The sequence below is a fragment of the Prionailurus viverrinus genome, chromosome B2 (genome assembly GCF_022837055.1).
Source record: "Prionailurus viverrinus isolate Anna chromosome B2, UM_Priviv_1.0, whole genome shotgun sequence".
NCBI classification, from domain to species: Eukaryota; Metazoa; Chordata; class Mammalia; order Carnivora; family Felidae; genus Prionailurus; species Prionailurus viverrinus.
The window spans coordinates 62739467-62756046 of record NC_062565.1 but is presented as its reverse complement, the minus strand read 5'-3'; the positions used below and the strand labels follow the sequence as shown (position 1 = coordinate 62756046).

Below are 16580 nucleotides of genomic sequence, written 5' to 3'. Positions count from 1 at the left end.
ACATCCTGTGCTACAACTGACGGCTTTTACCTTCTCTTTTTCCCACTCCACCCCACTTCTCACCATGGCAATTTGTGAATACCCACCCCTCTGGAGGAAACTTCCCGAATTAATATGAACATCATTTTTATTATATCCTTGGAAGGATCCTGATGCACCTGGCCATCTTCTGCTGATCCAGCTTCCCAAGCTGGATGTTCCTGTGGCTGCCATCTTCCTTCTCACGCAGAGGGGGAGACGACTCAAGTTGAACTATTGACCCCCTCTTTATTAGATACTCCAGTCACCTTTTGGCTTTTTCTCTAATGTCAGGACATCATCTCCCCCACTAGTTGTCCCTACAGATACAGTCCAGCAGAACTGATAACTCGACCTGACATTGCATCACTCTGCTAATAAGGAAAGCACCACTGACTTTATCTGCATGGCCCACAGTCCTGTCTCCAAAATTTGCTAGTTCTGTATACCTATACTTTATCCATTTCATGTCTTTATTCACCATAAGACCATGTGTCTGTTAAGGGTTAAAACTAACTTTAAAGTTGCTCTCCTGCAATGTCCAGACACATTACTGTCTCTTTTAGACAGCACAAAATTGATCAGGACAGAAAGATTCTTTTCCTAGATGTGCTATGCACTTGCTCTGTAACCTTGAATAAATGACTTTACTTCAAGGATTACAACAACTTATCCATTGCACAGAGGTGTTGTGAAGATTAATTAATTCATGTTTTTAAGGTGATTTGAGGATCTACTAATGAAAGATGCTATATAAATGCTAATTTTTATTATTCATTCCCACATCTATATATTCTCTTTCAGCTGTCTCCTAAAATGGTCACCCATAAGCAATTACTATTAAATTCTCTTAAAGAATGAAAATGAGGACCTGAATTTTCATTCTGAATCCTGAATTTTCTTCCTTTTCAAGATGTAAGCCTTGTGATCTTTAAGTCATTTAAATGTAGATCTTTTGGCTGAATCGCAGTTATATATGATGCTTATAGTTAGTAATAAGGATATGGAGATTTGGAAAAATTACAAACCGAACAAAGCAGCACTTGGAAATTCAGTCTATTGTTCAAGCACACACAACCTGTACAATCTCAAACCTGGAAGGGTTTTTAGGCTTTAGATGTAAAGCATTTTTATAATAAGCAAAATGTTTTAATATAATTCCATTCTAACCCCTGTAGCACAACTTAAAGAGCCATTCCATATAGAAGACTCCATACGATCATTATGATTTTCAAGTAGTACATCAGAATTATGATTACTTAGGATGTTATATTATTATATGCACACTCACAGAAAATCGTTTTGAAACTTTTGTGATTTTATATAAACATTATGTAGCTTGTGCTTATGTAGTCATTACTGTAGTAATGCTAGTCTCTGGGATACCAGTTAGACACAGAGAAATAGTAGCTATTCTGTTAATTGAGAAAGATGGAACGCTTTTGTCTAGTGGGAGCTCCTGCCACTCTAGAGTTAATTTGGCCTCACTGCCCCTATTCTTTTGGTTCTAAGGGATGGTTGTTCTCAGAAACCCCATTGTATTTAAAGTTGATCTAGAATCTAGGGATTTATTCTGATCCCATTCACTTTCCCATTTTAGTCTAGAAGTTCCTTGGTCCAGTTGGGGAAAAAAAATCTCAAAATCATACCACTCACCAAGTTACTCTAGCCTTACAGGATCTCTCTTCATGTTGATGTAGTAGAAGGAATGGCTTTGTGAGGAGTAGGGATGTATAATTGTCTCTGGGCACTTTTGAACACTAGAACATACAGTGCTCATCATATATCTGATGGAAAGGGGAAGCAACCAGTTCTAGTATCTTTCTCTAACTAGTGTCTTATGAAATGACCTAGAATATTAAAACAATTGGTAAGACATACAAAAGAATGCATGTATTGCATTATATGCTGAGCATATGTAATAGATCAGCATTGTATACTGAACATATGTAATAGAATACATGTAGTTTACAGCAAAATTTCAAGATGCAAGATATAAAAGTCACTTATAAAACAGTGATATGATGCATGTCATAAAAAAGCAAGACACATTCCTTAGATCTTATTTGATTAACTGAAATAAATTATGAATGCTACTGCTAACAGTTGACTACTCTGTACTTCACTTTACGAGCAAAAAAGAAGCTGAGGGGAATATGCTTTTTTTTATAAAAGCCATGTGGTTGGACCTGAGAGTCCTGACTCTTAACCTGATCAATGTACATCCCTCCTGAGAGTTCACAATTTAAGATGAAAAGTTTTCGTGGTCATCATTATGCAGGAGCTAAGATCACAACATTTACTCTGAAATATTTTGACCTAACATAATAATAGAGTTTATAATTAGTGTAATGGAAGACCCCACAGAAACATTCCAATTTTGGTATTTCTAATGGATGCTCTTATACAGAAAACCCAGATTTTGGTTTGAGTTTGTAATGCCATCCAGGAACTACTTCAACCACCAGAAGGATCTCCAGTACCTGACAAACATCAGGAGGATCTTCTATTTTTTCTATTGAGTGCTCTACTTGGTTCCCATTCTGAAAGAATTATGACTGATAGTTATCCTTTTAATTATAGAGGACTCCTTTTAAAAATTTTTCTTACATTTATTTATTTTTTGAGAGACATAGAGAGACAGAGCACAAGTTGGGGAGGGGCAAAGAAAGAAGGAGACACAGAATCTGAAGCAGGCTCCAGGCTCTGAGCTGTCAGCCCAGAGCCCAACACGGGGCTCGAACTCACAAACCGTGAGATCATGACCTGAGGTGAAGTCAGACACTTAACCAACTGAACCACCCAGGCGCCCCTAGAGGACTCCTTTTTTAAAACGTGATCTTGAGAAAGGGCATTCTGATGTACTACTGGAAAAAAAAATGTCTAGAATCTTAATCCCAACATGCCTAAAATATTTGTGTGATACATAACTGTAAGAGGTAATATGACTCTTTTCATGTGACTCAATCCAGTGTCACATGAATCAATTTATCAAATATCAACTGTTTAAAATATCAAGGAAAGGTTTATTCTGTTGCTTACCTCTAATGAACTCATTGATATCGTTGACCCAGTTTCACTTCTTGATAGTCCTGCATTATCATCCAACTCAGAGGCCATGAAATTCTTCACAGCTGTGCGAGGCTCAAAGGGCAAATTCTGCATATGTTCCTGGGGTGCAAGGTGTTGATCTAAGTTCATATTGAACTGGTCCATTACAGGGGGATTCATGTTGAATTCAGGATTCACTTTGTAGTGCAATAACCTTTCATGTGGCAAGGTTTCCATACCAATATTCATTTTGCTTTCCTCTTTCATTGATGGCTGGGTATTTACAGAACTTCTGGGCATCACAATATAGTCACTTTCCATCATTCTTTCTTGAGGATGGACTATATCCATATCAGCTCCTCTCAAATTGTCATCCGTACATAAGTACACAGTTCTTCGCAATTCACTGTTCTCTTTTTTCAAACACTGATTGCCCAGCTCATTCATACTCATGGGCATGTGCATACCCGTGGGTTGCTGGATAATGACTTTGGAAATGACGTTTCCAGGCAGTGTTGAATAGCTTAGCCCTTCAGGGTTTGTTCCCTTTTCTTCTTCATCATCATTTAGAGAAATCCTAGAGAGTGTTCCTGTTATTGTTGCTGCTCGGCAAGGACCAATATCCTTGTGAAGAACTATAAGTTAGGATATAAAAATTCAGAAAAGACAATGTGTTTTTATTTTTTCACTGCTGTATTTTGCTATCTCTCTACTAAATAATTTCCTTAGTAAACAAAAAAACAATATTTTAAAAACTGTGTATCCATTGTTTGTAGATGGTCCAGATTACTCAATCACTCTTCATTGATTCTGATAGGTAGTCCATAACTAAAACATATTGGAAATTTGATTAATGGACTTTCAAAAATCTCAGTACCCTATTCTTACACAACTCTGCATAGCTTTTCAGGGAAAAGGCAGATTACCATGGAAGTTTCTCCATCAATCTACTGCAAAGAGTTTTATGAAATTATGGATATGTTCACATGAATTTGACTTTTTCTCAAGGCTTTTCCCCTAAAGAATTCTGCAAGTTCTATTCATTAAAATACTTCTTGAGAGAGGTAATCAATGAGAATTTCATCCTACTGCATCAAAAATTCCTCTAAAATTATGCATGTTGAAAATTAATGAGCATTTATCTATGAAGTCCATATGGTCAAGGTAGATACAGAGTTCAAAAGTATTTATCATCTTCAGTTCCATGTGGGAAAAAAAGAATTCCTTTACAAGATCAATCCATATGCTCGAATGCCCTTGAGGGGGTATTAAAATTGCCACTGACTTTAAGCAGGAAAAACTGTATGAGTCTCTGACAACTCTATTCAATTTTAAGCTTGAAAAATAATGACTTAGAAAAATTAAAAATGCATGCTAACTTGTACTAAGAGAGGGGAAAAATGAAACCAAACCAAGCCAAAATAAACCAACAAAAGGTTCAGAATTTCTGATTGAAATATATTTTAGTTTTTTTCTTTTGTTTCTATAGAAGAAGAAAGTCATATATTATGAGTAATAGCAGCAGAATGACTTGAAGCACGCTTAGTTGTAAACGACTGTCAGTTTTGAGATAGGAAAGAATGAAATTCTAAAAAAATATTCTTGGTAATTTTGGCATTGAAAGCACACAGAACACAAATGCTGTTCTATGTACAAAGCAGAGCAATTGTCAATGAAAATGTCATTAGGCATAGATAACTATAAAATATTTGGTTTATTGTTTCCTCATGAAAAGTTTCAGATATACTGAATTTTACCCATTGTTATCCAATTTTCAAATAGCATCATAATTATGCATTAAAGCAGAGGTTGAAAACAGATCATGAATGTCTTTCCCCACTATAAAGAAGCCTTCAAAATTACTGCAAAATATGCATCATTCAAAAAAAAAAGCATCATTCATGTAATCTCTTTTATCTTTTGAGATACTGTATATAATTATTGTATTAGGTCTCTGTTTCAGACACTAAAAATCAAGTTAAACTTACATCTATATATTTTTTACTGTTTTTTTTTTTTGAAGGAGAGAGAGAGAGAGAGAGAGAGAGAGAAACAGAGCATGAGCGGGGGAGGAGCAGAGAGAGAGGGAGACACAGAATTCGAAGCAGGCTCCAGGCTCTATGCTGTCAGCACTGAGCCCGATGCGGGGCTCGAACTCACGAACAGGGAGATCATGACCTGAGCTGAAGTCAGACGCTCAACTGATTGAGCCACCCAGGCGCCCCTATATATTTTTTATTAATCCACAATTTGGTTGTAACTTTTTGTATTTATTATATAAAAAGGTAGAATCATTTAGTTTTAAAAAGTTATTTCTAAACCTCTTAATAGATCAGTGATAAACTGTGGTTGCTAGGAACAATTTGCATAAAAACATTAATGGGCAAAGTATGTTAAATTAATAGAGTTAATGACATTCTAAATAAAATACTTTTAAAAAAATATCTAAATTTTTAATCTTAACTATATGTAAAAATTAATCCAAAATTTATAGAAATACAATTTAAAGGCAGTTACAGGCACATGTCTTTTGACATTAAGGACGTACAGATAATTTTATACTTTTATGAATATATTGTAAACTATAAGTGAAACTTTGGTACTGAATACTGATTTTATGATCTGTATTTGTACAAGCTACATTTAGTTTTGTATCAGTTAATACCATTTGTAGTTCTACTCACCACATTTTTATCAAATGACACAGCTATCTTTACTGAAAAATTATATATCTTAAATATTTGGGGAAAGATAATTCTTCTTATGAAATAGTGTCTACTCGATATGAAAGCTAGGTCTTCCTCTTAGACTTACTTAAAATAGATATCCAAGTTTTGGAGAAACATAAACAAATGCATACCACCTACACATACAGACATTATGTTGAAGGGATAGGACTTTGACGAGAAATTAACTAAGTTGTGAAAGGCAAAACCCAAACACGGCACAACAAAACAAAAAGCACCTAAATATTTTGGATTATCAGATATATATTCTATCTTTTGGGAAAGTGATTTCAACATAACTTAGAGAAAGATTACTCAGAGTCCATGAATTGAAACTTTAAAATTAAATCTATTTGTACATGAACACAAACCTCTAGAAAAACTCAGAGGAAAGTTCCTGATGAGCTCAGTTAAAAAGGGCCCAGATAAAAAATGAAAACGTTACAAAAATATTTTCCAATAAAATAATGGTAGGAATACTAAATCCCAGAATGCAATGAAGTCTGGGGCTAAGGGGTAATTTAACAAAAGAGCAGGATGAATACTGATGAATGAGATCACAGCTTGGAGAGGATGGTCTAACACGGTGGTTTTGCAACTTCAGCATACATCAGAATACCTGGATGGCTTGTGAGAACACTGATTACTGTACCCCAGCACCCAGTAGGTCTGGGGTAGGGCCTAAAGTCTGCAATTCTAACAAGTTCCCAGATGATGCTAACACTGCTGGTCTGGGCAAAACTAATTGTTCCTATTTTGATTCTCTGTCAAGGAGAACTGTGAAGAGTACACCAAAAGAGACTGAAAGAAAACTAAACTAAAGGTAGGAAAATAGGAATCCAATGAATACTTAATTATTTTAAATAAACTCGGGCTTCTGGACCCCAGACAGATCATGTCCCATCTTGGAACACAGATGTGGAACCTGGCACCATGGCTAGTGATCTTTGAGAAATTACGGAGGCGGATGGAGCAAAGGAGAATGTTTTGTCAATTTTCCAAAAAACAGAAATGGTAGACTTAGAAATCCAAACACCAGTAAGATTGTTTCTTAGCAATATTTTGTTAGATATTAAACAAGAAAGAATGATTCCTAATATCCTATCCCCAGGCCCACTATGTGCTCCCAAGTTATGACAGTTATTCTGCTCTGCTAGTACCATATTCTACATTGAGTATTTTCAGTAAATTCAGAACTGAGAATATGGGGGCACCTGGGTGGCTCAGCTGGTTAGGCATCTGATTCTTGATTTTGGCTTAGGTCATGGTCTCATGGTTCATGAGTTTGAGCCCCACGTCTAGCTCTGTGCTAAGAGTGCAGAGCCTGCTTGGGATTCTCTCTCCTTCTCTCTCTGCCCATCCCCTGCCTCTCATAAATAGCTAAATAAGCATTTAAAAAAAGAAATGAGAGTATGAACTTAGTCTCTCATATTCTTGTGATTATAACAACTCTGTAATCTCTGAGCCTGCATAGATGTTTAATGTTTATCAGTTGAGTCTGAAAAATATACTTAAAGGGAGTCAGTGTGGGGTAGGTGGGAGGTGCCCTACTGAACACAGCAGGGATCTATACTCTTCTCCCATCCAACTTTTTAATTGACAGTTTGAATAAACGTTCAGAAAATATTCTTATCAAACTTTCAATGGCCAAAAAATTTCAAATGGATAGAACGCTAACCTGAAACTAGCAAACAGAGATAAATGCAAGGCCAGATTTTTCTTCAAGGGAAAAAAACCCAGAGCGTTTATATAATCCTATACTGGTATAGTTGTGACAACTACTATAAAAAGTCTTTGAGGTTTACATGACAAGTTGACAGTAGTAATATACCAGTTGCTATGAAATAATATGCACATGTAGATAACATTAATATAAGCAAAGAGCCAACTATGAGAAATGTTGAACAAGTGTGTACATTTGGGCACCATAATTTAAAAATTATTGACAAATTGGAGGCTATGTGGGGGACCATGCTTGCCAGTGAGGAATGCTATGAGGAATGAATGAGGAAACATGGTTTGTTTAGTCTGGAGACAAAGGACTTGGATTGGACTAAATAGTATTTGCTTTTAAACATCCAGATATTTAGATGAAGTAGATATCCAGTCTTATTCTAGAGAGCAGCACTAAAGTCAATGAATACAAGGTAAAATAAGGTATGTTATATATCCCAATATAAAGAAACTTTTGCAACAACTGGAATTATCCAAAAAATTAAACAAGTAGTTTCCTTTGAAACTCTTGAATCATCTACTCCTGGTGAGGGTTTAGCCACAGGCTGAGGATAGCCATCAGAGACCATGTCCATGGGACGGACCCTAGTGCTCTAAGGCAGAGACTGCTGCACGGTTTCTTCTGGGCCTTGCTAAGAATATAACAATAGCAGCAGTATGATCCACACAAACACACACAATGTATTTGATCCTTGCAACAACCCATATTTCACAGATGATAGAACTGAGGCACAAAGAGGCTAACCTGGCCTTACACCTGACAACCAGTAAGCAGTGGAATGGAAGTGTTAGGTCTCTAAGTCAATGCTTTTCTCCTGTTGCTGTGCTTCCTAACTCTTAGTTTCTCAATCCTCATTCACCCTTCACCCCCCACCCCTCCCTCTCCACCACATTCTGCTACTGAAATGTTTCCCTTTGGAAGATTCTCTATTCATCCGCAATAATATGTGGTATGTAAACTGCAGCATTTTCTTTAAAATAAAAATCATAAAAATGATTTAACATCCCTAATGATATTTTCAAAATCCAAATATTCTTACCTGATCGACAAGCAATGTCTACATCCTTTTCAAAGTCTGTCTGTAACAAGAAATAATAAGGTATAGAATCATCATTTGATGAAGACCTCAAGCGACTTTTACTAACTAGATTAACTGAAGTTTACAGATATCCGACTAGGCAGCACTAGATTATTATTTTGTGCAAAAAAAAATTCTCAAGGAATAATCAAATTGTGTTCAAGACTACTCCCTAGAGACCGAATGCTGAATAAAAGCAGTGGGAAAATGGTATACAATTTTAATAAAGCAATACAATACCCACTGTCATCTTCAGTCAGGAGACTGACACCATATACAAAAGGATAGAATTTCAAGGCAATTCCTTAAACCACAATAAAAAAGAATCACACTATTACAAACATACTTAAATACATGTTTTTTGTATTCTCAAAGTATTCACTTTGAATATATTGTTTATAATATAGTATCTTATAGTACAGCTTTGTCAAACCCTAGTAGTCAAACTAGGCTCTTCTCATGATCCATTTTCATTCAAATTGACAAAAGACTTTTAGGTTTAGGAATTAAAATGGAAGATTAAACAATACTAAGCTGGTCTACAACCTGCTACGGTTCAGTTTCATCTCTGTATTTTCCTAAAACTTTTATTTTAAATAAATCATGTACTTTTTTTAAATGGTAAAATTAAATTAGCCCATCTTCATCAAGCTCTTCTGGTCATATACTGGACAATATTATTTAGAATTTTTTAATATTTTAAATTAGAAATTTCAATACTTGTTTTTAACACAGAATTGATTATTCCTTCTCAAGTCTTAGCTACTAGTATATAGCTGACACTATTTTATGTTGCCTAATCCCAAAACATTCATAATAAATTAAATATATTGTAAGAGAAATCTCTAAGCCCTGATTTTAACAAATCATAGTTTAAATCTTATTTCTAAAAGATACCAAAGTGCCAACGCCTAAAGTACCCCTTAATCTCAATAGTTGGAGCCCATGTATAATGACAGCCCTTTTAGTGGAATTGTGGCTACCCTCTTCTATTTTAGGGCAGTGGTTCTAATCTTAGGCTGCATATTGGAATCACTGATATGTAGGTCCCACTCCAGAGATTCTGATTTCGTCGATCTGGAGTATGGATTCTAATGCACAAACAAGGTCGAGAACAAGTGCTTTAACCCCAGAAGTGAAGGTCCACAGTATTCTGATCTGTAAACAAACATATTCCTGTGGACAAACTGTTATCCCTAATTTTGTGCACGGATGAGAGTACTCTGATGTTGCATGGAGACCCTATACTCAAGGCACCAAGGGGCCAATAACAGATCCTCTCCTCCTAAGCAATCCAGAGAGAATGGTTATCTGGTGTCTCTCAGTCTGTTAATGAACTAAAGCCAAAGTCACTCAAAATTTGTTTATGCCCTTCACAAATCATGATTTAATCAACCATCAGAAGAAAGATAAAAGCTCACCATTATTTGAGCATGCCCATTAGGAAAAGAACTTGAAGAATCAGCATTGATTGGATCCTGACAGTTTCTCAATCGGCATCTAAATGCATCCTGAACCTGTGGGGGTGAGGGAGAAACATCAATTTCCTTCTCTCTTGGTAATGACAAGATACTGTCTATATTGGCAATCAACTGAGAAAGCAGTTATCATTGTTTTATGATCTAATACCCATTTTGTTTACTTCTTAAAATGTATACTGGTATACCTGGACTTTATGCTAAAGAAATTGATCACTTGCCATAATCTATAGAGGGAAGCGCTGGGAAGTCCTCAGTTATCACAATGGCTGTGTCTGGCTGAACAGCAATTCTTGCCAGTGGGCAGATTTTATTTTCACTGTTACAAACAATGTGTGTGTCTTTCAAGGGGGATTTACTATTTGGTGTGGCATAATCTTCATAATAGCTTTAAACATTGTGAAAATGAGATTACTCAATGATCTTCAACTGGAATTGATTTGGGATTTTCCCATTATGTCTCATGTAAGGGATCCTACTGGGGAAATGATTTCTTATCTCCCTTCAAGTACTATGTGCCCTGGTGTAAAAAGAAAACACAATGAAACAGAAAGATAACAAAAACACCTTGTCTCTGGTTGTTTAAGAAGAAGAAGAAGAAGAAGAAGAAGAAGAAGAAGATCACTTAGCAAAGCCAAATTTCTTTAACACCCATTCACAATTGGATTTTGAATCAAGAAACACATACCACAAGGAAATGTGAACATTAAATCCTTTATTAAATGAGTAAACATGAATGGATGAATAAGAAACACACAAATCAATTGAGAGTTATTCTGATCATATGATGCCTTTGCATCAACAGGTCTTTTTTCTACTTCCTGTGGCTCATTAGGCTCCTAACAAGCTATTGATAGACATTATCGCAGTTGCTTCTTATCCAAGTCAATGGCAAGGTCATTTTGTTCATATTTTGTTGCTTTGGCTTCACAGTATTGATATTCTCCCTCTAGTTTATTCTAATCTGTTTTTTTGGATTAAAAAACAAAACAGAGATGATGTCACATATCCCCTGTGTGACAGTAGCACCATCACACAGACGATGAAAGTGAACACATAATGAATGATCTTTACTTTTGAGAAGCACTGGTATAAAATATCCTGTCACTGTTTTACCATGAGATGTGCATAGTATACATGTTGGCCAGAAGAAAGCTGAGCCTATTAAGTTGTTTTCAGCAACTGAAAAGATTGTCATTACTGAAAGATTTGGAAAGTGACATAAGGTTTAGTCACCACTGCAGACTCCTGGCCAAACAGTATATATGATGAGACCTTGTCTACTTCTTTTTTTCCACCTTAGGTTCTAATCCTGGTGATGTGATCACTCTTGCCATGAATTTAGGGAATGGAGGATGAACTCAGTGCTCTTCGACCTCTTTTCTATCCTATGATTCTGATATCTTTTAATCTGAGATTTACTGGAAAAAAAGGATGAGAAGTTCCCTGATATAATTGAGCAAGATAATTTCTTCTTTGGTCTTTAAAACACATTGGTATAAGCATAGGCTCAGTGAAATCTACTCTCATCATCTTTTCCTGAAGAATTGGATAAATATTGAGAACTAAGTCATACAGCTTCTCCCTTGAAAGAGACATGACATGGACAAAGTTAGATTCTTTGGATGCAAATGCTTTCAGGCTCCTCCCTTTTAGATTAAGAAGTAATATCTGTAGGTCCTAGAGTGACACACTAATAATAAAAAAATTGGTAATGTGTCTAGTGTTTGTCAGACGATCACTGTTTGCTACACAGAAATCTGCATTGGGAGAAAACACTAAGAAAGTATATTTGTCAGAAAAATAGGTACACGCTAATTTTCTGTTTGTGCCAAAGGCAACTGTTAAAGAAACACAATTTATAAAGGTAGATAAGTAATATGTTCAAAATATTGCCTTCCAGGAGCTTGTCACATGAAGATTTTTTTTTCAAATCTATTTCTAAATACTGGCATATATAACATATGAGAGTGGCACTTGGTAATACCAACAGTAATTGAACTGGTACCCACTAACCACTCTCTATTTTCAGACCTTCAGAGTGTAGCTGCCAAGGATATTTTTGTCTGACAATGAAATATGGAAAAGCAACTTCTGTAAGTTTCTCTTCAAAATCCACTATCTGATCGTGTGAAGGAGATACAGAAGAAATCTTACTCTTTTTCATAACATACACATACAAAATCAATACTTTAAATTCCCTAGTTCCCAAATATGACACTGGATTAAGGGCATGTCTACTCTGGAGAATGATGTCAGCTTTGTGAATCAGTCAATGCTATTCAGAAGAAATATAAAACAGAAAAACATAAAAATTCTCCAGTAAATTCAAAGTCATTTTAGTGATCATATAAATGCCATAATTTAAGTGCTAGACTCTCTGACACTTTTAGGGCTTCAGTTACTTCTAATTCAGAAAGCTCTGCAGGAGAAATTCACCTCGATTCCAAATGCTCTGTTCGATTTTTACAAAATTTAAAAAGTGCATTCAGGCGATCTAGATGAATTAGCCTTAAATATTTGTCCAACACTGTCAGGGAAGAATGATTAGGCTAGATTTCATAATGCATATTCCATGTCACAGAAAAGGGTGTTTTAGGCAAGACAGTAGCTGGGAAATGCATCTGCAGCTATTTGGAAACGTTTTGATAATTAATTGAATTTTCCATCAAGTAAACAAAATGACTTTTATCTTTGGTGAATCAATGTGAATTGAACTGTTGGGGAACAACTGGAATTGTTTAAAAAGCAAGACCACAAGAAATAGTATTAATTCTAGATAAGAAGGAAGCACAAAAAACAAAGACAGAATCTCTATCAGCCTATTCCAACCTGATATTGAATTCTTCTGTGCCAACTGTCATATTTACAGTGCTGGACAATAAGAGTCTTGGTGTTTCTTGGCTTGTGATTAAGACTGAAGAAAAAAAATTGTTAGAAGATTCATAGATTTATTATTTAAGCTCTTTCACCTAACTTATTACTTTTCGTTGGGAACAAGCCACTTATTTTAGGTAACAGCTTAATTAAAAATTTTTATGTAACTCTCACATCTTGCAATGTTATCATTTTTTAAACTTACATAAGACAAGTAAATATAATTTTTAAGTAAACTTGCCATGAGTAATTAAACACTTGCCTTATTCTGGCACAATTAAAATCTAGTCTCCAAAATGTCCTCTCTTTATAATACTCTGCAATGGGTCTTTCGCCATAAGTGACAGCCAGACAGAGGGTTAAAAAGTATCGGGGGAGTAGCAAAGAACAGGTATGTAAATAGCCTTGGAATATATAGGGCACTTTAAGGAAATCTGATGTCATGTTGTGGAATGAAAAAAGCATACCAAGAAACATCTTCAAAAACAAGATGAGGTAAAAAGAATATGCTATGGAGGCTGTCTTCTGAAAGTATCTACCAGAGGCACCACCAGAGTTGTCCCAGCTGGTTCCAGCTGGGGGCTGCTCTAAAAACTCCTGCAAAGCTATACACCCATTTATTGTGGACGCATTCCTGGGTGAGACATGAATTCAAAGAAGTGTGCAGGGGTGTGTCTCACTTCCCTCGTCCCCCACAGGAGAGCGATCTGCTTCCTCTCAGGAGCAGCAAGCTGAGAGCCTCTCGGTTGGTCCTCACTCTGAAGGCAGTTGGCAGAGTGTCACTGTGAAAGCTGGTGCCAGATTTAGCGATTGCTGGGGAAGAGCACCGAGCAGTGCCTGGCAGCATTGCAATTCAGAGAAGCCGCACAGGAAGGAGCTGCTCTGTTTGAAATGGGCTCTGTATTTAGCTACCAAACAGCTCAGACCCCAAATCTCTACCTTTTAAGAAGACAGTTTTACCTCCAGTTATTCCTCATTTCCTACTCCGGAGATCATTTTAAGACAAGAAAAGAAATTGAGTTACATTTTTATAATTATTTGAGTGTGGTAGCTTAGGGGAGGAGGGAGTTTTTATGTACTCTATATATTTTTTTTCTGAATCTGATGTTTATTATTGATTCATATTAAACAAATGACTCAGCTCTTTTTAATCATATTAAATTCCATGTAATTTAATCATTAGATTAACCAATAAGGTTCTTCTCAATTTCATGTGTATTACGCCAACCAACTGCCATAAGCAACACGAATGACTTCACGTTATGAAAGTATTACCTGACTTCTCTGAGAACAAAGGGAATAAAAAATGGTTTGTTGTTTGCTATACATAGAAGGAAAATAGGGACTTCAGTCCTAAATTTCAGTCCTGATGACTTCCTTCTGTAATCTTTTAACAGCTAAAGGATCACTTACTCTCAAAACTAGATTTTTTAGCTTTTTTGGTATCAGTTTTCGGCACAGCACAAGCTTCCCTAGAGGGCAAGTCACATATGTGATCTGAAAAACGGAACAGCATTTCTTTGGCATGTGAATGAGAAAAGGGGGGAGGAAGCTGTGTGTCAGATCCAACGCCCCTACCTTCACAGAAGATACTTCATTTGAGCCTCTTGCCATCCACTTTGAGGCAGGACCTAAAATCCTAATTCATGACCTCCACACTTCCATTTATTTCAAGCCTCTATTCCAGACATACTTGACTTCCTGCCACCAGTTTAACAATGTTGCAGAGTTATGTTCCCCAGGGAAGTGGCAGGAGTGGGAAGTGGGATTTGCCTATCCACTTGGTCAGATACTCAGAAGAATTTTAGGTAAAGCAAGACATGGTTGGGTACCGCCTAGCAGACATGCCTGAGTTTGGCAATCTCTGCCATGAACTCTGTGTTTCAATTTGTTCACTGATGCCATTTTACTCATCTGATTTCGTGCTCTTGTTAAACTCCTAGATCTCTGCATGGGCTTGGAGAACCAAAAGTGCAGATTCAGACTGATGTAAATATTCATAATATAATTACAAGTATGCTCAAGTCAGGAAAGCCTACTCTGGAAGGAGAGGTAGGATTTATACATTCCCTTGCCTAAGAAGTGGAATGAGCTGATTTCTGGAAATAAGTATACAGTAATATGAGTTTATCCTCCTTGTTTATGTCCCATCCATGTTCCTATTTAAAGGCAGTCTTTGTGCTTTCTATTCTCTGTTCTGATAAAATTCAGTTTTGTTTTGTTTTTTAATTTTTTTTAACATTTATTTTCGAGAGAGAGAGAGCCAGCGCACCAGCAGGGGAGGGGCAGAGAGATGGAGATACAGAATCTGAAGCAGGCTCCAGGCTCTGAGCTGTCAGCACAGAACCTGACGTGGGGCTCAAACTCACGGACCACAAAATCATGACCTGAGCCGAAGTCGGGCGCTTAACCAACTGAGCCACCAGGTGCCCCTGATAAAATCCAGTTTTATTGCAGTACCATGAGCTAATCTCCTATTCCCAGAAAACAAAACAAAATAATCTTCAAATGTTTTTCTTCCTGAACTTTCAATTCAGCGTGACAAAGACAAGGCTCTTAGCAACGTACTTCCTTGTTAAATCTTTGTCCTTCTGAGCAAGCTGAAAATCTTAGGATCAGTAGTACCCTGACCCTCCCATCCTGGACCACTCACTAACTTTATAAAATCTACTGAGCTTCTTCATGACATGACACACAGTGGCTTCTTACCATGGCCACTGAACACCCCCATGGGAAAGCTCTAAAATATCAGTTAATCAATGCTATGCCCTCAAATGTAAGTATTGCCTTTCTCTTGGTGTTACAGTTACAACCATTTTTTTTTTTAAATCACTCAAGTGTCTAGGAACACATCACTAGCTTTATTCCTCCATGTACCCCAGATGGTCCCAGAGAAGACCACTCTATATTCACCATAGGTGCATTCCATGGAAACCACATGCCTAGTAATCTCTCCCCATCTTCCCTTACTTGAAATTTTCACTCCCTTAATCCTCTAACCCCATTTTCCCTCTCAGGACCCCATTATGTTTTGAAGTCTCCTATCACCCACTCCCTCATCTCCAAAGACTAACTGAAACTCTTGCTGTCTTTCAGTAAGGGAGTGCACAGATACACGCTTCTATAATAAGGAGTCACACGTAATTTCCCTGTATATGGTCAGACTTGGAGATTCATGCAACTCTCCATCTGAACTATATTATATGCAATACGACTGCTTTTCAAATTGCTATCTAGTTATTTCACCACTATTGGCTTCATTTATTTTTTTAATGGTTTGGGAGAATATTGGTCTTAGATGAGATAGGTAAGGATTCTTGTCTGTTTCATATATTTACTGCCATGTGATTGTAAATCATTTTGTTTATCTGTATCCTTTATGGAAATAGACCAACTGGAAATGGAAGAAAAAAAAAGGTAGAGGGGAATGAGAGAAAGAGAGAATGAGGGGAAAAAAAGAAAGAAAAAGCTGTTCATGTTTATTTTAAGCATTTTATTACAAAATCACTTTGTGGGTTGGATGAAGATTCTGGGACCTCATCTGGTGCAGCCTAGACCTCCTGCCAGTGCTGGAGGAAGAGAAAAGAGGAGCTTGGCCCTTCTCTTTCCACTACAGA

At 36.6% G+C, this 16580-nt stretch overlaps 1 protein-coding gene across 3 annotated transcripts in view; it reads right to left on the bottom strand.

Moving 5' to 3' along the window:
- Nucleotides 1–16580, bottom strand: part of ADGRB3 (adhesion G protein-coupled receptor B3) — a 724938-nt gene that overhangs the window by 33056 nt on the left and 675302 nt on the right. For all 3 annotated transcript variants that reach the window (XM_047860848.1, XM_047860847.1, XM_047860849.1), the window contains 3 exons: nt 10030–10125; nt 8570–8609; nt 3061–3704 (listed from right to left, as the gene is read on the bottom strand). In XM_047860848.1, coding sequence (XP_047716804.1) covers nt 3061–3704; nt 8570–8609; nt 10030–10125 — 780 coding nt within the window. The remainder of the gene's footprint in view (nt 1–3060; nt 3705–8569; nt 8610–10029; nt 10126–16580) is intronic.